Below are 23,915 nucleotides of genomic sequence, written 5' to 3' on the forward strand. Positions count from 1 at the left end.
TTGGCTATTAAGGGGGTACTACTGCACTGAAAATTCAGCAACTAAAGGCAAGTAGTTATTGATTTATTGATCAAATATTGGTTTTCCCTCATTTTTGACTGTACATGTAACTCCACAACTGTTGTCTGTGCTGAAATAAAATTCCAGTGCAGTAGTTGTAGTCCTTGCCCAGGATACATATCTTACTTGTCACCAATGCGCTATAATTTTTGAGAAAAATGCCAAAATAGGCACAAAATTGGGCAGGGGTGTAGTATCCCCTTAAAGTCTTTTGATAAACATTTGACAACATTTTATTTTCAGAATCAAAACTCAAAATCCAAAATGTATGTAAAGCAGCCATTTGACTTTGCTGTTCATGATGTGCATGCTCAAACAGATATGTACCTGCAGGGCCATCTACTCATCTTGGATTTATATAGATTTTGTTTGGCTCAACCAAGGGAAATTCAATTGACAAAGTATGGTTTAGACTGCTCCAAAGATAAATTGCCCAAACTTGCTATGTTCATTTATAAAGTCTACATTAGAATCAGTACCATTGAGAACCCATTGCAATAGTGGTCTTATGAAACTAGTGTGCTAAAGCAAAAGTTTATGACATTTTACATCCATATCCCAAGAACCACAAAACCTGCTGTAGGATACAAAATTATATATTTTTTAGCAAATTATTATTATCATTTTGTAAAATAAGAGTCAATGAATTTTGGGGAAATATCCTGAAGATATTTCACTCATCCGTATTGCAACTCTCATCCCAAATAGACCTCTCCACCCACTGGTGTGTGGAACAGGAGCAGGCAGAGTGCCCCAGTGCCCCCCCCCCAACAGCAGGGTGGATAGCTCGATCTACCAGACAGAAATTGGGCCATTATTACAGGGTGCATCTTCTTCTTGGCCCGTTTTGCACCAAACTTGATGAGTGAAAATAGTGTAAAATAGATTTTGTACAAATAAAGTCATATTTGGACCAGGTCAGCATCAAGACTTTGCTGTTCCTCTGAAATATTTGAAAGGTTATATGTAAATACCACTGAATACTGGCAATTTATACGCGTACGCACCAGGAAATGTTTTATTCTGTCCACCCCCCCGACCAATTTCCACTCATTCAGTGAAATTTCTAAACATGAAATTTACCTGATCAATTAGCCTGTTAGTTCAATAAAGGGTCACTACAAGTACATATGGTAAACAACTGACATGGTTCTACAAAATATTTGCATCACTAATTTTCAGATTAATAATAAAACCTCCCAAATCTGATCTACAGTATAAAATGTCAAACATACGGAAGTCTGTCAGAATTCATCTGCACACACGCCTTTGTCTCTCTTTTTCTCTCACTCTCTCTCTCTCTCTATATATATACATATTTTCAGTCAGGGCTGATGGTATATACCTGCAGTGCATGGTATCTTCTTGCCTTCCTAAATGGAGGGCTAGTTCACCATGTTTTTGAAAATATTTACTGATTTGGAAAAAATCAGTAGTGGGGTGGGGCTTACAGAGTATGTCTCTATGATCTATGCTTAAGGGTAGACTAGGTATTGTTGGTCGAAACAATACAATTTTTGCCAAAGCTCACTTCCATTTGCAAGATGCTGTGAACTACCAAATCGCAACAGTTTAAAAATAGTTGCTAACATTAAGGGTTAGCAACTATTTTAAACTGTTGCGATTTGGTAGTTCACAGCATCTTGCAAATGTGTGGTTCTTGAATTATGTTGTAAAGAAGGCTGAAACAACAACACTTTTGTAAAATGCACATAACTCATTAAGGGGGTACTACACCCCTCGATAAATTTGTGTTTATTTTTGCATTTTCTCAAAACTAATAACACAGTGGTAACAAAAGTTATGTATATTATAGGGCAAGGAATCCAATTACTACACTGGAATTTCAGTGACCCAAGACAAGCGGTTTGTTATTTATGACCAGAAATAAGGTACCGCTAGGATGTACCTCGTTTCCTATCATATATACTGAACCGCTTGTCTTGAGTCACTGAAATTTCAGTGTAGTAATTGGATTCCTTGCCCCAATAATATACATAACTTTTGTTACCAGTGTGTAATTATTTTTTGAGAAAAATGCAAAAATAGTCACAAATTTACCCCATGGGTGTAGTACCCCCTTAACAACAAAGTTTTCAAAGTATATGATTTGTAAAATGAACTTTTGCAAAACATCAAAGAAAGTGTTATTTTTCAATAATATATTGATTTAGATAATGAAAATCAATTTTTTTTTGGCTGCTTCGACCAACAATACCTAGTCTATCCTTAATATGGGTGAAACACTTAAAAGATGGTATTTCAGTATAACATGATAGCACTGTATACAACAAAGAGATGTCCTCCAAATGCTTCAGAGCAAGCATGAAAATAAGGTGACATGACACTGAAAAACATGTTTTCTTTTGAAGATCATTTGGCCTGATAACTGCTTTAAAAAAATCAAACAAATTGCCAAACCTGTTTGGTATTCTGCTGTGGAGGATGCTATTATGCTCTGACAGTCTGTCATGTCGATAATAGTGCAAGAAGGCCATATCTGCTATAGCTGCCCATAGACATTTTAATAATTTTCTACAATATTATATTGCACAAAATATGACACCAGGCAGCTATTGCAGATAGGGTCTTCTTGTCCTAAACCCTGAGATCTCCGGAACATCGGTATCATCTCAGTCCCCAAGGTGTACTGTGAATGTCTACAATTATCACCAATGCATACATCAAAGACACAATAATTATCAGATTTGTACAAGTCTTGTACACATAATCAATTTATCTGTATGTGTAACCTTACAAAACACTTGTTTTTTCTAGACAATAGATTCCAGCAACTTGGGATCTTAATTCAAGTCTAGACACGACCCATTAAGAGGCTACGCAGAGAGCTAGAGCGCTGGCCAAATGGTTGGTTTTGTTGTTGATGGTGTCACAATAGTGACATCACAAAGGACTGTTTCTCATCTCATGTTTGATGTGATCACAGGCAGTAAGTATGGATGTTGGTAAATCATCTCTGGGCAAATGGTCTATGCTTAGAGATACTGCCAAATATACAAGTAGGGACCTATACTACTCAGCAAAGTGATTTACGATAATTATGAAGCATAATTATGATTCATTTTTGAGGTGGTTTGACTAAACATATATAGCATTTTCATTGTTTATCCACGCATACAGCATTTTCAGTGGTTTTTTTTTTAAACCCTAACGCTAAATGCGGTTTTGGGCTATCAGAAAGGAAAGAAGAAACAAAAAAGGAAAGAAGATGAACAAAGAAATTACTTGGCAATTGGCACCCCAGGATTAGAAATTTAGAGCCCTCTAGGGTTTCGCTGGCCCAGCCAGTAATTCCCTGCGTATATGACTAATAGGCTGTCATTGCGTCATGACATCACATGCAATGCATGTGCAGTGGTTTTCTTTGTAAGATTCTGTAAGATTATGGAGTTGGGTTACTTAAGCATGCCTTTTAATTTTAAAGAAAACATAGGCCTATGAACCCTAACACTAAACTTGGTTTTTGGCTATCAAATCGGGAAGGAAAGAATAAACAAAAAAGGAGAGAAAATGGACAAAGAAGTATGGGATTCGAAACTTAAGACCCCTTTTGGTGCCCCACACAAGATCACTGACTTGTAGAAACAGGGGTTTTGCTGGCCCAGCCAGCGATTCTCTGCAGATTTGCAGATAAGCAAGACAACATAAAAGTACATATTGGGTAACAAATAGCCCTCTAAACATGCTAAATTTGTAAAGTCTGCCAAGCAAAGCAAAACATGGGCCAGTGAGTTTCAGACATTGGAAGCGGTCAAATGATGTAATTGCATTGCTGTTTCCAGGTACACTGTAGCCCACTCCTCACACACCCATACATAACATATCATCACTGGGGTGACAAACCCATCTCACTTTTTTCACTGATTTTGTAGCTAGCAAGCCAGACTTTATACTGGCCAATCTTTTATGCCTATCTGAAAAATTAACCCAGTCACCTTATTTTCCAAATTGTACTAAAACATTGTATCTTATACAAAGTTATAAGTTTGATCAATACACATTTCAGCCAATCCCGGGCCCCGCCCAATAGTGTAAGGAATGTTAAAATATTGTGAAAAAAACCCTTGTATATTTCCAAAAATCAAAACCATGTAACCTGTGGCGGCACCAGGAATTTTTTTTCCGGGGGGCATTGAGGGGGCAAAGTGAATTTCAGGGGGGGGAGGCAAAATCACCGCAAAAAGGTGAAATTTGTGTAATTTTATGTTTTTACTGGGGGGGGGGGCAAGAGTTCTGACTAGGGGGTGGGCATTTGCCCCTCATGCCCCCCCTTGGCACCGCCACTGCATGTAACTCTGTTTTTGTGTCTTTCTTTGTGTTCAATCATTACTGCAGCAAAGTGCTAACAAAACACTGTTTCTTGACAAAGGAAGGCAGTGATGAGTACTAAAATTTCAAGACAGCTCACAGTTTTTTAGCCCACCTGAACATTTCAATTTTTGGAGATACTTAAGGTTTTGTCACCCAGTGAAGATATCCATAATACTGCTTGTGTTTTGGAAACCATCTACACATGTACAGTGTACAGGCACTGACACACACACACATAACAGTGACTATGACTGAACACAGAAATGGACACATCTCACTGAATTTTATAGTCTTTGTTTGAATGAGAATGATTTGAATAAAAAACTCGTGTTTTGAGATATTATGTGATGTGATCAAGTCTCCTATACTAGTCACACACTAACATGGTGACCACATTTAGTATTTGGCACCTCACCCACAAAGGTTTTCATCCACCACACAAAAATGCTTGTCTAACCCTAACTCTGCTGAGGCTTTTTGGCGGAGGGAAAGGAAAGGAAAGGAAAGGAAGAAGATGAAGAGAATTTTCATTTTCTCAGGTGCGGTTCTGAACCCCGAACCCCTTGGGTAAAATTGACACGCTCACTGCCATACCTTGCCACAGGGGATTGCCTTGGCCGGCCAAGCTTTCCGTCACCATGTGCTTTTGCATGATGACGCAATCACATCACGTGGAATACTTGCGCTTGCAGTTTCTTGCTCTTGTAGCTTTTTGTGGCTTTTGATCATGTTAGAGATAGAGGAAAACAACAACATAAATTCTCCTCTTATTATTAATAATATTAATTAACATGTATCTTCCTAGATGTAGGCCTCAGTTAACCCTAGTAACACCAATAGTTACCACAACCACAATGATAAACACCGTGCATGCATGAATCCCACCCAATACAATGACGCAATCACCCCAAGTGCTATATGCTCAGGAATCGCTGGCTGGGCCAGCACAAACCTTGTGGTACAAGCCGGCGTTCATGTGGTTCGCACCGGAGGGGTCTAAGGTTCGAATCCCGGGGGTACCAAGTGACTTCCTTGTTTATCTTCTCTCCTTTTTTGTTTCTTCTTTAACTTCTGATAGCAAACAGCAGTGTTAGGGTTTTCATTAAAAAACTCGCCATACTTAAACTTCTGGTACATATTGTTTAAGTAAATATTTACTTATAATTAAATCACTTAATATGTGACACAATCTGGTCCATGCGGCAAATTTGAAAAAGAGATAAAAGCTAAAATATGGAGTAAAAACAATAAATTATATAAGGAAATAAACATCACAAAACTTCATAACTTTAGAACCAAGTATGCAGCTAGACCTTTGGTGTTTTCAATATCTGATAGCCTAATGTTTGTATTTGGTTATAATTGCAGTCACTCAATTTACAAAAATGCCTCCATGGCCCCCATGGAGCGGATCGTGTCACATATGAAAAGAAACAAATTATATGTTGTTATCTTCCTTTTAAGATAATCATAGATCAATCCTATATTTGAAGTCATTTTAATAGCGATTTAAGGATTCAATCATGTTATACAGTGGTTCATCAGAAATTAACAAAAATGCACCTACACATCCTCATTACATATATACGCTAAGTGTGGATTCATCACCATTATAGTTGGCTCCTGTACAATGGTATAAAAACACTTGTTGAAAAATTTTCCACTTTACACATGAGTATTAAAGGTCAACCATCACAGATCGTGGGGAGGGGGTTGTAAATACATCCAAGGGTTGGCTGTTGATGAAGCCAACCATATATTTACTAAAATCCATGATCCTTATTTTTGCTCTTGCAAAATTATTTGAAGAGAACTTGGTAGAGCAAAATATCAGGTGAAATTCAGTTTCGGCCTATTAGCTTACCCGAAAGCGCCAGGGGTGACATGTGTCCAAACAGTGGCGCCATGACAGAGCATGAAAAAGTGCCAGAACGCATTGTAAATGTCTTGGATTTCCAAATTTCTCAATGTCGTACTCACATTATGACATCATAGCGACATTTCATGGGGAATCTTTGTGCTTATTTTAGTATTTAAGATCTAAGAATCAATTATTACAGGTATAAACTAGATTGCGATTTATTGATGCATATATTACATAAAAATAATCAATAATAAGCACCTGTACAGAGCTACTCTTCTTTTCAATTTACATCCACCAAATTTCTAACTCTTTTCAAAATTATTCTATCCATTCATTCCATCATTAATGTCTATTACCCGTACACATACAATAAAAAATGTTCAACCATATGCCCTACAAAATCTTAGAATCAGAGAAAGCTATCCTCATATAAATGTGGAATATATTTAATTTCAAGTACCATATGTCTACTAATCACAAATCGGTCATGTGTGCACTCAGCAGTGAATGAATGAATTAACACTTAATACGTCAAGCTAAAAAGCAATGTGGCACACATATCACGAATGAATGTAAATGATTCGCTTTTTTGACATGTGAAAACATTTCATGAAAGCATCATAGTTTTGAAATTAAGATCTGACACTGGGCTAATATTAAATGTCAATGTTCCAAAGAACTAGCGTACTCTCTCTCTCTCTTTTATGCATGACAGTTCACAGATGAGGCAATGGATGACGGCATAGTTATTTTTAGATCATATGATTTGATGCATACAATTGAGCGATGCCTTTATCCATGTGAGAAGCAGACTACGGGTATAAGCCCATGAAATGAACTCGTTAATTTGATGAATTGGCAAAATAATAGAAACTCAAAAATCTAATAGTAATATGCTGCAAATTCAATCTAACAAAATCAAAAACCTCAACATAACATGTACTCAATTTTGCATAATAATAAAATGTGTCTCCCAAATCAGAAGTGCTGATGTTAATTTATATGTTTCCTAACATATATAATTATCACTCTTTATGAGTAAATTTAGCTTCCAATTTTTCTGTGGGTGTATTGTTTTGTTTTATTTAATGCTTTTTGCTTCAAATTGCAAAGCCCCGATGAGTTTTATCCTAAGATGGGGGTGATTGGGTGAGGGAAGGGTTATGCAAATTTGCAGTGGTCACTGACAAATTTGGCACTAGTCACTGACATATTTGGGACCCTACATGTACCTGACTTCCAAAGAAATTAGAATATTAAAATTGAATATTAGAAACATTGTACAATGCACACTCACTCAATTCTATGCACAACACCACCAGGGGCGTCGCTAGACCAATATGATTCGGGGTGGGGTGGGGGGGTGTACAGCATGTTCTGCCGACGGAAATATTTTGTGAATTGTAGACCCAATTTTCAAAAATCTAATAAGTGAAAGGAGGCGGTAACAGTCAAAAAAATTCCGACAAATGTTTTTAAATTAGTAACTACTATAACATTTGCCGACAATCACATAGCTTTGACTACATTTGCCGACAATCGCATGGTTTTGACAACAACAGTCAATTTTTGCCTACAAAAATTGTGTGTTGGGGGTGTCACCCCCCCCCCCTCTGGTGACGGCCCTGAACACCACTCAATGCCTAGTGTTAGTTTCCACATCATGCCATCTTTGTGCCAATTAATAAGCCACATTCACAGATTTTGTGTGAATTTTGACTTTAATATGTGGTACATTTAAATGAAAAGTAAAGCACACGATAAACAGTGATCGGAGTGCCCATCTCTCTTTCATTGGCAATTAGGCCAGAGTTCTCCATGTAATGTTGCTATAGGGGGATCGCTATACCTCCTCCACAGTGAGTCTGTTACCTTCCCAGTATTTAAGAATGCCGGTACTCATTTATACACCTGGGTGGAGAGGAGTAATTGAGATAAAGTGCCTTACTCAAGGGCACAACACGATGGCGTCGCCGGGGCTCGAACCCGCAACCTTCCAATTATGAGTCGGAGCCCATTCCGCTCAGCCACCGCTTTTAAGTCAGTCGCTTTTGGAGGGCACTTATAAAAAACAATGAAATGAGAGTCCTTAATGGGAATTTATGTACATACAGCACAAATTGAATGCCGGTAAAGTGTATCCGAGGTCAAAATAATCATAATTAAGCGGGACGGTTTCTAAACATGTCATTTTATTCAGACATTTGGCAGAACTTTTATGTACCGGTGTTCTGAAATGGGGATAGCTAAGACAGATTGTCACTTGAAAAATTCCATAGGGTGCTTATGGTGCTAATTAGGTCGAATATGGCAATCGGGTTGCAGTCCAATCTGACTCGTAATTTATAACCTGACATACTCAGAATCTAACACCTGTCGTAAAGAAATTATATTTTGTTCTACCTCTAGAGATTACAACGATATCAAGTGTCATTGTAAGAGGAGGAGGATGGAGTGAGTGCAAAGATGAGCAATCAAGGCTTCTACGAAATCCCATCTCCATCTAAATGCAAACACTATTTGTACAAAGCTTGCAAGGTTTTGTGAACCTAATGGTTTACTTGCACAGAGAGCAAATATATGTGTAGAGGGTAAAAGCTTTATGCCGAGATCATACACTGAGAAATACACACACACCCCTACTTGTAAGACGTGTGAATCAGGGACATCTGTGTGTAGCTATCCAACTGGGACTATATGACTACATTTTACCACTTTGCTGGAAAAAATCATGTGTGTGGATCAGTGGATATTGTCTGATTCAATAGGGGATCTCATCTCATTAGCTTAGTAAAACTGGGGATATCCCTGTTTGCAGGCATATCCCCAATTTATTGGATAGGAACATAAAAATATCCCTGTTTTACACCTTTCACAAATGCACAAACACACACAAAAACTGTAAGAAACAGTTGTAAATTGCAAATATCTGACACAGGCTGGTGCGGGAGAGGGTGGAGGGTATAATATTCATGTACGAGTGTGTGTGTGGTTTATGTGGGCATATGTGAGGATGAAGGGTTATAAAGACCTGAAAACAAGGACACATACACAAATATAGCAGAGCAACAAAGGACACTCGTAACTGTGGATGTCCATGGTTCCTTCTATTTTCCAGCTTGTCATCCATGCCTCTATCAGCAGTAGATAGCAATTATGACACCCATGCCTCTATCAGCAGTAGATAGCGATTATGACACCCATGCCTCTATCAGCAGTAGATAGCAAGTATGACACCCATGCCTCTATCAGCAGTAGATAGCGATTATGACACCCATGCCTCTATCAGCAGTAGATAGCAAGTATGACACCCATGCCTCTATCAGCAATTATGTAGATAGCAATTATGACACCCATGCCTCTATCAGCAGTAGATAGCAATTATGACACCCATGCCTCTATCAGCAGTAGATAGCAATTATGTCACCCATGCCTCTATCAGCAGTAGATAGCAATTATGACACCCATGCCTCTATCAGCAGTAGATAGCAATTATGTCACCCATGCCTCTATCAGCAGTAGATAGCAATTATGTCACCAAGCCTTGAAATAAGCAGGCGCGGGGAGCAAATTTGCTTTCGTAAAGCCACCAATTGCTCCTGGTCCTTGTAAAATTCACATGAACCAGGAGCAATTTTCTAAAATAAATTGCGCCTAGTTACAGGTTTGCACTTGATGCAGTCGTGCTGGTATGCTGTATTGTATATGCAGAAAAAAATTTAATATTTGAAAATTGCTCCTGTTTCTTCAGAAATTGCTCCTGGTTCTTGTAAAATCCCAGTGAACCAGGAGCAATGTTCGAAACAAATTGCTCCTGGTTCCAGTCTGCTTATTTCAAGGCTTGTATGTCACCCATGCCTCTATCAGCAGTAGATCTATAGCAATTATGTCACCAAGCCTCTATCAGCAGTACTGTATGTAGATAGCAATTATGTCACCTATGCCTCTATCAGCAGTAGATAGCAATTATGACACCCATGCCTCTATCAGCAGCAGATAGCAAGTATGTCATCCATGCCTCTATCAGCAGTAGATAGCAATTATATGTCATCCATGCCTTTATCAGCATGTAGATAGCATTTATATGTCACCCATGCCTCTCATTGGCAGACCATGTCTCATTTGCCGCTGAATGGTAATGTCTCACAGTCTAAGTTGAATAGTAAAGAGTCCCAACGGATCCACGGTTTAGACCTTAGCACCAGAGTGCAAAGTCCAAGTTGTACTCCCATTACAGAAAAATACAGTGCATGAATTTTGGGATTAAAAATATTATCAAGTGAAGTTCTGCCAAAAAAAACATACATGTAGCTTAATCCTAATCATTCATTTAGTGCTAAACTGGAGATAAAAGTTCACTATTTTACTAATTTCTTGAAAAAAGAGCCAAAAACATGCATTTTCGGCACGTTTTCTGACAATCAACTCAAGTCACAAAAATCAAAGACTTGGAACAAGTCTAAGCTTTCAAAATCTTGAGTATACATGTCCAAACTTGGCTCTAATTTTCACTTTTTTGTGTTTTTTGTACTTTTTAAATTAAATGATTGCTATAAGAATGAAATATGTCTTTTTCAAAAATTAGAATGCATAAATTGAAATAAAACTTTGTACAAGTCTTTTAGACCTCATTGTCACAGCATGTGAAAAACACCCTAAAAATGCATGTTTTTGGCCCTTAAAAGGGTGATCCACAGCATCCCCCCCCCCACTTTCCACAAAAAAAAAGTTGAGATTTTTATATCACTGGAAACCTCTGGCTACATAATGTTTATGTACAAAATATTTCTTGCAGATTAATTCGTTTAGCAATGATATCGTGAAATTTGAATTTCGTTCTGGTATACCAGAACAAAATTATGGGAACAAGCTTTTTTCATGGATATCTACTGAAAAATGTCATAAAAAGAGGATGCTAGGATCACAAAATACTCCTTTAATTCATAAATGTGGCCAAATAGTAAAATTGAACTAAATTATTGCCAGTTAGTACTACATTTGTAAATGAATAATTAGGATTGAGCTGTGACATTTCATTAGGATTGAGCTGTGACATTTCATTTGGCAGAAGTTGATATTTTTTTAATCTGAAAATAATAGTGTTGTAATTTTTCTGGAATGGGTAGGTGCTTGTTAGTCTTTACAAGTATGAGTATGTGGGGGATGCATTTAGGTACTCAGAGGACATCTCCCCCAAGTTGTTTGGTACAAGTACTTAAATGTAGAAATATATGCAATATTATTCATAATAACTATGGATGGATGTGAACATTGAGGGTACTATGTTTCTTGACCGGGATGAGCCCCGAGACTCAATCCCCGATAAACATGATAAATCCTGATGTCATGTTATGAAATGTCTCTTAATTTGGTTGTCACTTAGAGTGGACCAAAATAACATAAAAGCTGAAACAACTGTAATAAAATAGACATATATGGTCATTTTCACGGTAAAGGGTGTAACTTTTGATTTTTAGGGTCAAAATTTCAAACCACTTAAATATGTTTCTGTTTACTGAAATCATGCATAGAAGCAACTTAAATTCAAGTAAAATAATGTTTCAAGGCTTAAACCTTTTGATTTCTAATAAAAATTTGACATTTGCATAACATTTTGGTTAAAATCTAAGAAAATGTATTTTAAATAACCTCAGAAAATTTTGACATGAAAGCTGGAATACATGTGAAATTCCATTCCAAAGTAAGTCAACAGATATAAGTTAAATTTTATACCATGTTTTGCTATGTTTGTAATTGCAGTTTTGAAAAATTTTAACATCAAGTGTCATTTACAATGGAAATTTTCAAACCTTAAACATATTTTTTAAGTTTTAATTGGGTTCCTAAAATAATTTGAATGTCTAACTTCATGTACAAATACTACTTGATGAAAGGAACCTCCCAGCCAAGTTTCACAGAAATTGGAGTTATTTTTAGAATTGGCAATTCAAGCGATTTGTGTTTCGGAGGCTTCAGTTAACAACACAGGTGATCATAAAAGTAAAATATTTAGCTAACTACTACAAGTTGACATAAAAAATAGGTAAAAAATATCACAATTACCAATTTTCATGCTTTGCTTCTAAGTATTGAATTTCAGTTGTGACAAAATTAAATTATCACAGCAAGTCATTTTTTTTTTTGTTTCGGAGGCTTCATGTTAACAATTGTTAAACATTGCAGAAGTAGTTTTTTGAAAACAACAGTGTTGGGATCATCTAAGCTGTTATTTTCTTGTGTGTATTGAATCAATGATTCTATGCGGCAGATATTGTAGATTTATCACACATTAATTTTTTCACCCATTTGTTAAGTATGGTGTTTTTTGCATGTGTTGCCTCCGAAACAGGCTTTTAAGGTATCAGTATATTTTTCAAACATTAACCATAATGTCAATTTTTTTTTAAATTTATGACATTCTGCACATATCAAGTAATAATTACAATGCAGATATCAGTATGAAACACACTAATTTAGATATGCATAGATGATAATTAAGTTTACTGTTGTTTCGGAGGCTTCATTTGTTTCGGAGGCTTCAATTGTTAACGGAAGTTTGTATTGGGTCCCATTTTCAAACGGTGATATATATCTCCACGATTTAAAAACATGTGACTTGAGGATCTACTTTGCTACATTTTGATAAATAGATTGGATGAGCTCTTTTATTTATATTTGCACAAGCTTGCTGAACAGTTTGTTTCGAGGCTTCAAAAAAGTTAACGGAAAAACGGCTATTTGAAGTCAAGATTTTATAAAAATTTTAAAAGCTTGCAAATCTGCTAATTTTTGTTACCCATTTCAAGTTAAGATAACAACTGTTATAAATCAAGAAGAAGTGAAGAAATAACCAAGAATTATGAACCAAAGCTACACCCACAAAGTTTATTAAAAATTGCAAACGAAAAATGAAGCATCCGAAACGGCAAATATTGAAGTCCGGTTCTCAAAAATACAGGGCCGTTCACAATTAAATCTAATGTGGCAGTGTTTACTGAACATATGACTGTACTTTCAGGATAAGAAAAATTATCCATGAACTAACTGAAGAAAACACAGGGTTTTACAAAAATGTTACTGTTTTTTATAGTTTTTCCAAATGGCAATATTAAGTACATTTAAGCCTGCTAAAACTGAACGCAGTAACTCCCAAAGCTGATTATGCTACCCAAGGTAGCTGCTAACTAGATGACTTATGTGGCCAAAAATTATGGAATTATGTGGCTTTATTAGAACACTACGGATTAAAATGTTAAAAATCCAAAGTTACACCCTTTGCCGTGAAAATGACCATATAGCTAAATACTATTTATCTTTTTAGTAAAAAATCAATTTAGTTTTAACCCGTACAACTGTCACAAAATCAAAAACCTGGGGACTAAAAAACAAAAACAACAAAACAATAATAGGCCTATCCTTTTGTTACAATTCAGTATAGAATAAATATGGCATGGCAGTCAATGAAACTTTAAATTATAATGCTCAGATTGTTTTTCTGTACGAGTTTTTGCACAATTTCAAGCAAAAAGTGAAGTGAGCGCTTTAAAAGCAACTGTAGTTGTAACACTATGGACCACAATAGCCTCATCCCAATGGCATACTCCAATAACCTCAATTAAACAATCATAGTGCAAATACAAAATTTGACCTCAAGTTGCAGAGTACTGGGTATGAGTTTTTGTACCCAAATTTTCAAAGGTCATTCAATGAATGTACAAATGCATTGGGGTTCACTGATTGGTAGAGCACTGACGCCATGTGAAAAGAAATTAAAAACCAAGAAGCAGTGGCGAAAAGAGAGACTGTATCCAAAGCGCAAATATGCTGTGAGGGAATAACTTTATATTCCCTAAGTATGAGTATGTGGGGGATGCATTTAGGTACTCAGAGGACATCTCCCACAAGTTGTTTGGTACAAGTACTTAAATGTAGAAATATATGCAATATTATTCATAATAACTATGGATGGATGTGAACATTGAGGGTACTATGTTTCTTGACCGGGATGAGCCCCGAGACTCAATCCCGATTATTATGATAAATCCTGATGTCATGTTATGAAATGTCTCTTAATTTGGTTGTCACTTAGAGTGGACCAAAATAACATAAAAGCTGAAACAACTGTAATAAAATAGACATATATAGCTAAATACTATTTATCTTTTTAGTAAAAAATCAATTTAGTTTTAACCCGTACAACTGTCACAAAATCAAAAACCTGGGGGACTAAAAAACGGCACATATCCCGACATGTCGACATAAAAAAAAATTCTAAAAACAATATAATATTTTTGGCCAGAAAAGCAAGTTATAGGCCCAAAATTACTTGTTATTCAAGGTTGGAAACCAGAAATACTGCTACTAAAAAAAAAAAAATGTTAATTTTTTTTACAAAGTTGATAAATTTGTACATTTTGATTACCTTTTGCTTCTATTGAACAGTCAGGGACACATTGAATTAGTATGCATTGCTAGCTGTTCAATAGAAACAAAAGTAATTAAAATGTACAACTTTATCCAAATTTGTAAAAAAATTAGCGTTTTTTGAGTAGCAGTAGTATTTCTCTGGTTTCAACCTTGAATAACAAGTCATTTTTTTTAATTTTCAAATTTTTTAAAGAATTTTTTTATGTCAACACGCTGACGACGTCGGACGGTATACAAATTATATCGACATGTTGACATTAAAAAACGGTGCTGACCACAGCACTAAAGGGACGTTTAGTTAAGTACGAACAGTAGAACTTGCACGATGGTAGTATGAAATATGAGAAGAAAATAAAACCTACAGGAAAAAAAACCTACAAGATTTTGTTCTTACTTTTATTCCATTCTTTAACCTGTTATTGGTAATCATGTTTGACCTTTGAACTTTTCTTTCCACATCATATAAAATTATCCCCAATATAGATTGTTCTCTTATGTAAGGTTGTTGAATTTGACAACCTTGCAAAACATACAATGGCTCCCAAACTAGTCTCTCACATATGAAAAATTTAGGTTTTATTGCCCTAATTTTTGTTCCTTATTTATTTTCACAGTTTAATTTAGGCCATTGTTAATCTTTATAAGTAAGAAGACGAGCAAAAATTCAATATCCTACCTCAATTTTGAAAAATTTGTCCATGTAAACCCTATGGGGAAAATTAGTAACGGTTGTAACATATTTGTTGTATTGACAGTTCTTGACGCACAAGAGGACGAAAAATGAATAAAAGACTGAGCGTTGAAAAATTGACTATGTATGGTCTTTGGTTTAATTTTCTTAGGTTAACACCATTGATTGCTTCATAATAAACCAGGTGCAGGCACTGTTTGATCCATACCATGGCTAGGAGATGGGTTACAATGTCGTGAACGGTTGTAACGCAATGCGCCAATGTTACAACCGTTACAATTTAAGACAAAATGTCATGAAACTAAAAAAAATAACAATATTTCATTTTTTTTCATATTATCCAAGGTGTCATAATAAAGTTGGTTATGAAAATTATGAAATACTCACTTCTATGTAAATATATTTAATTCAGGAGATCTCTTGACGCACAAAAGTGGCACATTTCAAAAGCGTCCATGGTTGACTTACATGTCAAAATGACATATAACTTACAAAATGAACCAAATAATCACAGTAAGGTTTTGTCTTATGATTGTCATAGTTCCTCTTATTATAACAAACCTGGATAAAACGATGATTCGATGAAATATCATTCATTGTTAATGTTTCATAACATTTAATGTTGTAACGGTTGTAACATTTTAACAGTTGTAACATTGACACACATTGCAACCTTATGACTTTGTACCCACATCCTAACCCTGATATGGATCACAGAGTACCTACACTTGGTTTGTATTGAAGGAATCAATAATGTTAACCTAGGAAAACCATAGCACAGACCATACAGGGTCATCTTTTCAAAATACAACCTTTTATCTGTTGTGCGTCAAAAGTCACATGTTACAACCGTTATTGTGTTACAACCGTTATTTTTTCCCATAGGGTTTATGTGGACAAAATTATCAAAATGTAGGTAGGGCATTGAATTTTTCCTCGCTATCTCCTTACTTGTAAAGATTAACAATGGCCTAAATTAAACTATGAAAATAAATAAGGAACAAAAATTAGGGCATTAAAACCTAGGGGGGTCTCATTACTGTGGAAACACCCATATGATTCTTCAATCTACAATGTATACATGTACCACATTTGCCATACATGCACATCAATTGATTTGGTTTCCCCCTGAAAAATGACCACTTAAAGGTAGGTGAAAATAAATCAAGGCATGTATCATTATGCAACTCAAACTGCGATTAATCGAAGGCAACAAAAGACGAAAACCAAGTTCTACGGGTCCCGACCGACCCAGATTTTACACAAATTGGGAAACAAATTTTTCCTGTACAAATGAATGCTGACACAAATTTCAAAAATATCAGGAACAAATTTTTTTTTTGGTATTTCCCCAAATTGCAAAATAATTACAGATTTCAGTGATTTTTGAGGTTGTTTGCAAAAAAAAGAAAAAACGGGGTTTCTTTTGTCGTCGTAGTGGCACTTTGATTCAAACCTACACACTATAATATTCGGCAAGGTCGTTCAGCAGTGTCTTACTGCTCTTCCTGATTACTAAGTCACTCATATCTAGGTCACAAGCTACCCACTTGATTGACAAATGAGGTGCTGATGTGATGATGACATGATTCAATTAGCCAATCAGAACCCCACTTTCGCTGTCATGTAAACAGCTCCAAATCGGCAGACCACTGAAAAAACATATAAAAAAATATAGTTTGAAAAATATAACAAAATATCTTTTAAGTTTATGGAGAGATGTACTTACGGGTGTGGTTTCATTCTGATGTAGTTGGCAGGGACAAATCCTTCTTTGCCATTCATTTCAGCCTTGTACCAAAATTCATCTTCTTTCTTGTCCACAACCTGTATCATATGAAGACAAAATACTTTGATGTTACAAGTTGTGCAATTTATCAATGACAAATTTATGTCGTGCTTAGGTGGTGGACCCCATAATGACCCCTAAACTGTGACCTTTGGGGTCATAAATACAGTGTGTCCCTGAAAGAACTGTATCGTCGGAACTTAATTGTTTGGTTAATTGTTTGGGTATTTTAAGGCCACAATTAACTATACATAACTACATGTATTATGCTTGGCGTGGTTGAGGAATAAATCAGCTATCACATACATGAATTTTGACAATTGAAATATAAGAATTTTACAAAACTCCCTCATTTTCAAGCCTTCCACGGATTCAAATATCAATCGATGATCTATATTCAGAGTGCTAAGGCCATGCTGATTTAATAATTTGACTAAAAGCCTCCGCAGACATTAGTAAAATCGCCCATTTTGTCGCGTAAATTCCGCTGGATTGTGTAAATTTCAGGGGGTTTTTTCGCCGCTTTTTTTTTTTTTGAACCTCCACACACAAATATCCCTGAACTGGACATCGCCGAGTGACAGACGCAAGGTACATAGACTCGCCATTGTGTACAACTACAACAAGCCCGCCTAGAGGTCGCTTATTCCTGAAAACCGGAAAACTCCTATAGCCAGTCCAGTGTCAATCACTGCATCTTCATTCCAAAGCCTACACAATAATCTCAACCAACAAAGACTGTATGAAATATTCATACTTTCCGTGCACCATAATCGACTGGAATTCACTACCAGAACATATATTTACCAACATATCTTATACGGTCAGTCACCATGCTCTTCCAAGCATCCCTGAATCAAGGCACCACTCCATCATGTTGGAAGAAAGCACTTGTTGTGCCTATCTTTAAGAAGGGCTCTAGATCATCCGCCTCTAACTACAGACCCATCTCACTGACAGCTCAGTCCTCTTCAAGTTATGCGAGCATATTGTGCATTGCTCTGTACTTCACCATCTCATAGACCAGAGAATTCTCACAGAAGATCAACATGGCTTCAGGAAGCATAGGTCTTGTGACATACAACTCTTACTCACCATCAATATGACCTAGCCAGTGGTCTTGAGCAGAAGCAAAAAATTGATCTCATCTTATTGGACTTTGCCATTGGGCCTTTGACAAGGTGTCGCACAAAAGCTAAAGCAGAATACTATGGATTATTGTGAGGCCATACTTTGGAATGGATTAAGAACTTCCTCCAAGACCGCACTCAGCAAGTTATGATAGATGGCCAGCGCAGCTAAACGCTAAAGTCACTTCAGGAGTTCCACAGGGTAGCGTGCTCTGCCCACTTCTCTTCCTGATCTACATTAACGATCTCCCAAAAGCATCGCCAGTTCTACCCACGGCTCGTCGCAGAGCGATTGTGTCCTATACCGCAAATTACATCTGCTCAGGATTGCGTAAGTCTTCAGAAGGACCTCGACTCACTTCAGGAATGGAAGAGACTGTGGCTGATGGAGTTTCATCCTTCCAAATGCCAAGTTGTACGCATTACTAACAGTAACAAGAGAAAACCCATCATTGGTTCATACATCATCTACAACCACACCCTGGAAGAGGTGACTTCAGCGAAATACCTGGGTGTACACATTGACTCCAAGTTAAATTTCAACACCCATGTGGACACATTAGTTTTAAGAAAGCAAACTCCACCAATGCCTGTGTCGTAACTTCAGTCAATTAATGCAGCTGCAAGATCAAGAAGTCGACATTTACCACCTACATGCGGCCATTTGTGGAATATGCTGCAACATCATGGGATCCACACTCGCTGAAATGCTGACAAGATCGAGATGGTGCAACGAAGAGGTGACCGGTTCGTCACTGGTATTACTGAACATAGCAGCGCCACTCACCACCATGCTCAAAACCTACAGCGCCCACTTTGGAGACCAGACACACTCAAAGCCGACTCACTACATGTATGATGTCCAGATTCACTACAACATTGTTGACATTTGACACATCATCAACCAAGACCAGAGGGCACGGATTCACTTTGCCGCACTGCAGCACCCAGGTATATACGCCTCATCCTTCTTCCCCCGCACATGCAGAGATTGGAACAACCTGCCATTTGATCCTGCTCACCTAGCTTCCCTCAACGCACTCAAGACTGCCTTGCAGGGGCCAACCACTTACCTGCACCAGAGGACCAGGAGTTTTTATTTGCACCTGTACATATTTGCACGAAGATAAGGTTGCGTCACAAATTTGTTCCACGCATGCGCGCTTCTGCAGTGCGAATTGTCTTCATCCAGATGAAGCAGCACTTTTAAAGCGTAAGAAGAAGATCATGTGTCTCTCAGACCTTCATTCAATCACTTGATCCAGAGCTCCTCAACTAATCGACTTGCTCCTAAAGTCCTAACTCTGTGGGAGAGTTATTTATTGGGCTCCTTGTTTGTAAAATGTTCCTTAATGCTCAGGCCTTATATTAATATGCCTGGACCAGGAGCTAAATGAGCTCCTGGTCCCAAAGATGGCTCCTGATGATCTGATACAATGTGGTTGTAGCGTAAAATATTATTAGACACACCAGGACTGGAGCAACCATGGGGTAAAAAAAGCCTGGGTGCCTGCTTATTAATATAAACCTTGCCTATGCTTTTGATGCTTGCAATTTCGTCCTTGCCCCCTTGCCACCTGTTAAAACCCCAAATTACAAATATTTCCACTTTTTGCTGCAATTTTGCCACGAAATTCATTTTCCCCACCCATGTCCCCCCAAAAAAATTCCTCGTGCCACCACTGCTTCTGACTACATGTACATGGATCGAATCCATGGGTTCCTACAGACACAGTACAATTCAATCTTTCTACTGTGCGGCGCATAGGCGCGACCTTTGTCCCACAAACGTCTATTAATTTGGGTTAACCGCGACCTTCCATGATATACCAGGTTCAACAGCAACTTAACCGAAGGACGACCTTGCTACCATTTACCATCCGTTCAGACTGTACCATTATTAACACAAGTATAGGTTGTTGGTATTACAAAGAGTAGAAAAATATAGTTTTTATTCGCTGAAATGTAAAGTGTAGTTACTGATATGTTTTCTGTAGTCCATCCAAAGACAAATAAGTAACAGTAATCATTATTTATTAAAGTAAACAAAACAGCAGCATATAAAATCATGCCACTTAGTAAAACAATTATAAAATCATACCCGCTGAAAACTGCAACCAACCAAAATATCCTATGTGGAGAAAAGCGTTCAATAACCTTGAGTGAACGTGACCTGACAAGCACAGATATTTTGACCTGAAAACTTACTGAAATATCTGACCATTATCAATTTGAAACTGATGGTCGGAGCTTATAGTTTACTTGTTGAAGTAAACTAGGGTAAATTTAGTTAAACCGTTAACTAGGTTCAGCCGCCTTTGCATTTGCTGCGACACTGCAATCCTTTTCCAGGGCAGTTTTTCTGCAGAGTGCTGCTGGAGCACTGCGAGACTAGCTCAGTCCTATGCAAGGTCGCATGTTTTGTGGTATGGGTGATTTTGTCGTATTTTTAGACTTTTTTTAGTACAAAAAAATGTGTGCGGTGTGTATAACAGCCATCAAAATTCACGAAAAAAATACACAAAGTGTACAAATGAAATCCATATCCACCTTTGCATAAATGACTATTACAATTTTCCTGATTTTAACACTAAACCGCCGACGGCTGTTGCTGGTCCTATAGCGTAGCACGCAGTCGCAGGGGTTTGTAGAGGTCATCTGGTTAAATACGGAGTGGAATAGGAAAAGTCGACCGATAGTTTGTATATTTGAACCCATGGGCATGGCATGGAAAACATGCCTCCCAATCGATCTGAAATTTTTAAAATCCCATAGGAAAATGGCGAAAAATGGCTTGTGCCCCCAATCAGACCCGGTGCCCCCCAATCAGACCCGGTGCCCCCCCAATCTGATGACCGGTACGGCGTATACAAAACTGTTCATGTGTACCAGTGACGTGTAGCGAATCTTAATAGCAATACATGTACATGAATTCATATTTGTTGGTTCAATGTTACTTTTTGACTTTCTTTGTAGAGTAGGCCTGCCGTACTTTTTTATAATTTAACCAACGCACATCACAGTCCAAGAACAACAACAACAAAAAGGAATGTAAATAATAATGACACACAAAAAATGTCCATAAAATTTACCATCACCAGGGGAGTACTCCAGCAATGGTTGAGTACACCGCTCCCAGGGTGAGTACACCTCTCCCATGGTGAGTACACCCCTCCCACGGTTCACCATCTTACCTTCAGGACATCAGCCTTCTTGAAAGAAAGCTCATCATGTTGAGTACTGGTGAAGTCGTAAATGGCCACCGCCTCCATTATTTCCCTGTGTGTGTTCACTGTGTTCTACGAGCGAAACGCTCGGATTAACGCAAGGAAAACACCAATTACAGCCTGGTGAATTGTATCCACAGGCAGGAAAATAACACTCCGAATTGTCTGATGTAAACAAGGAACTTTGTAAAGTATTATTTGAGATTGAATCCGTGTATTTAGCAGTATGTTTTCTACAAGAGAAGAATCTGGATCCGGTGTTTTGATAAGTACAATGTATCCCATCAAGCATCTGAGGAAAACTACGCCACCACTTGTTCCAAATTTGTCAATCAATTAACGTGTTGCCAAATTGAGCAGATATAGGAGGCTTTCCAAATTTAATGAGATTCCCGCAGACATCATCGTCATCAGCAAGCCTCCCGGCAAGCATCGACATCATCATCAACACCATCATCGTCATTATTGTCATCATCATCATTGTCATCATCATCATCATCATCATCATCATCATCAATAGCACTGCAGCAGTATCATCAGCATCATTATCATTATCATCATCATCATCATCATCATCATCATCATCATCATCATCATCATCATCAGCATCATCATCAGCATCATTATCATCATCATCACTGCATCTATCAGCAGTAGATAGAAATAATATCAGCATGATACCGGTATGTCATCCATGCCTCTATCAGCAGTAGATAGCAATACCCATGCCTCTATCAGCAGTAGATAGCAGTACCAGTATGTCATCCATGCCCGGGCATCCATGTCTCTATCAGCAGTAGGCCTAGATAGAAATACTAGTATGTCATCTATGCCTCTATAGTAGTCCTGGATAGCAATTATAGGCCTACAACCCGGGCCTACAAGTATATCATCCATGCCTCTATCAGCAGTAGGGCCTAGATAGCAATACTAGGCCTACATGTCATCCATATCTCCATCAGCAGAAGATAGCTGTAGGCCTACAAATATGTCAGCAGTAGATAGCAATACTGGTATGTCATCCATGGATCTATCAGCATTAGATAACAATACTAGTATGTCATGCATGCCTCTATCAGCAGTAGATAACAATAGGCTACATTACTAGTAATAGTATGTTAACCAGGCCTCTATCAGCAGTAGATATAGCAATACCAGTATGTCATCCATGCCTCTATTAACAGTATATATCAATACTAGCATGTCATGCAAGTCTCGCAGCAGTAGATAGCAATATTAGTATGTTATCCATCAGCAGTAGATATCAATACTGGTATTTCATCCATGCCTCTATCAACAGTAGATAGCAATACTGGTATGCCATCCATGGATCTATCAGCAGTAGATAGCAATACCAGTATGTCGTCGACCGTCCATGCCTTTATCAGCAGTAGATAGCAATACTACATGTATATAGTATGTCATCCATGCCTCTTTCAGCAGTAGGCTAGATAGCAATTCCAGTATGTCATCCATGCGTCTATCAGCAGTAGATAGCAATACTAGTATGCCATCCATGACTCTATCAGCAATAGATAGCAATATTGGTATGTCACACAGGCCTCTATCAGCAGTAGATAGTAATACCAGATGTCATCCATGCCTCTTTCAGCAGTAGATATAGCAATACCAGTATGTTATCCATCAGCAGTAGATATCAATACTGGTATTTCATCCATGCCTCTATCAACAGTAGATAGCAATACTGGTATGCCATCCATGGATCTATCAGCAGTAGATAGCAATACCAGTATGTCGTCCATGCCTCTATCAGCAGTAGATAGCAATACTATATAGTATGTCATCCATGCCTCTTTCAGCAGTAGGCTAGACCATGCCTCTATCAGCAGTAGATAGCAATACTAGTATGCCATCCATGACTCTATCAGCAATAGATAGCAATATTGGTATGTCACACAGGCCTCTATCAGCAGTAGATAGTAGGCCTAATACCAGTATGTCATCCATGCCTCTTTCAGCAGTAGATATTATAGCAATACCAGTATGTTATCCATCAGCAGTAGATATCAATACTGGTATTTCATCCATGCCTATATCAGCAGTAGATAGCAATACTGGTATGTCATCCATGGATCTATCAGCAGTAGATAGCAATACTAGTATGGCATCCATGCCTCTATCAGCAGTAGAAAGCAATACTGGTAGTGGTATGTCATCCTTGGATCTATCAGCAGTAGATAGTAATACCAGTATGTCATCCGTGCCTCTTTCAGCAGTAGATATTATAGCAATACCAGTATGTTATCCATCAGCAGTAGATATCAATACTGGTATGTCATCCATGCATCTATCAACAGTAGATAGCAATACTAGTATGTCATCCATGCCTCTATCAGCAGTAGATAGCAATACTGGTATGTCATCCATGGATCAT

The 23,915-nt window shown here is 37.6% G+C and overlaps 1 protein-coding gene across 1 annotated transcript in view; it reads right to left on the reverse strand.

Annotated features, from left to right (window-relative positions):
- Window positions 1-21,789, reverse strand: part of LOC140151248 (growth factor receptor-bound protein 2-like) — a 35,300-nt gene extending 13,511 nt beyond the window's left edge. The window contains 2 exon segments of the mRNA XM_072173519.1: window positions 17,104-17,201; window positions 21,488-21,789. Coding sequence (XP_072029620.1) covers window positions 17,104-17,201; window positions 21,488-21,565 — 176 coding nt within the window. The 5' untranslated portion in view covers window positions 21,566-21,789.
- Window positions 21,790-23,915: the final 2,126 nt, after the last annotated feature.

Source organism: Amphiura filiformis, chromosome 4 (genome assembly GCF_039555335.1).
Source record: "Amphiura filiformis chromosome 4, Afil_fr2py, whole genome shotgun sequence".
Classification (NCBI taxonomy): Eukaryota; Metazoa; Echinodermata; class Ophiuroidea; order Amphilepidida; family Amphiuridae; genus Amphiura; species Amphiura filiformis.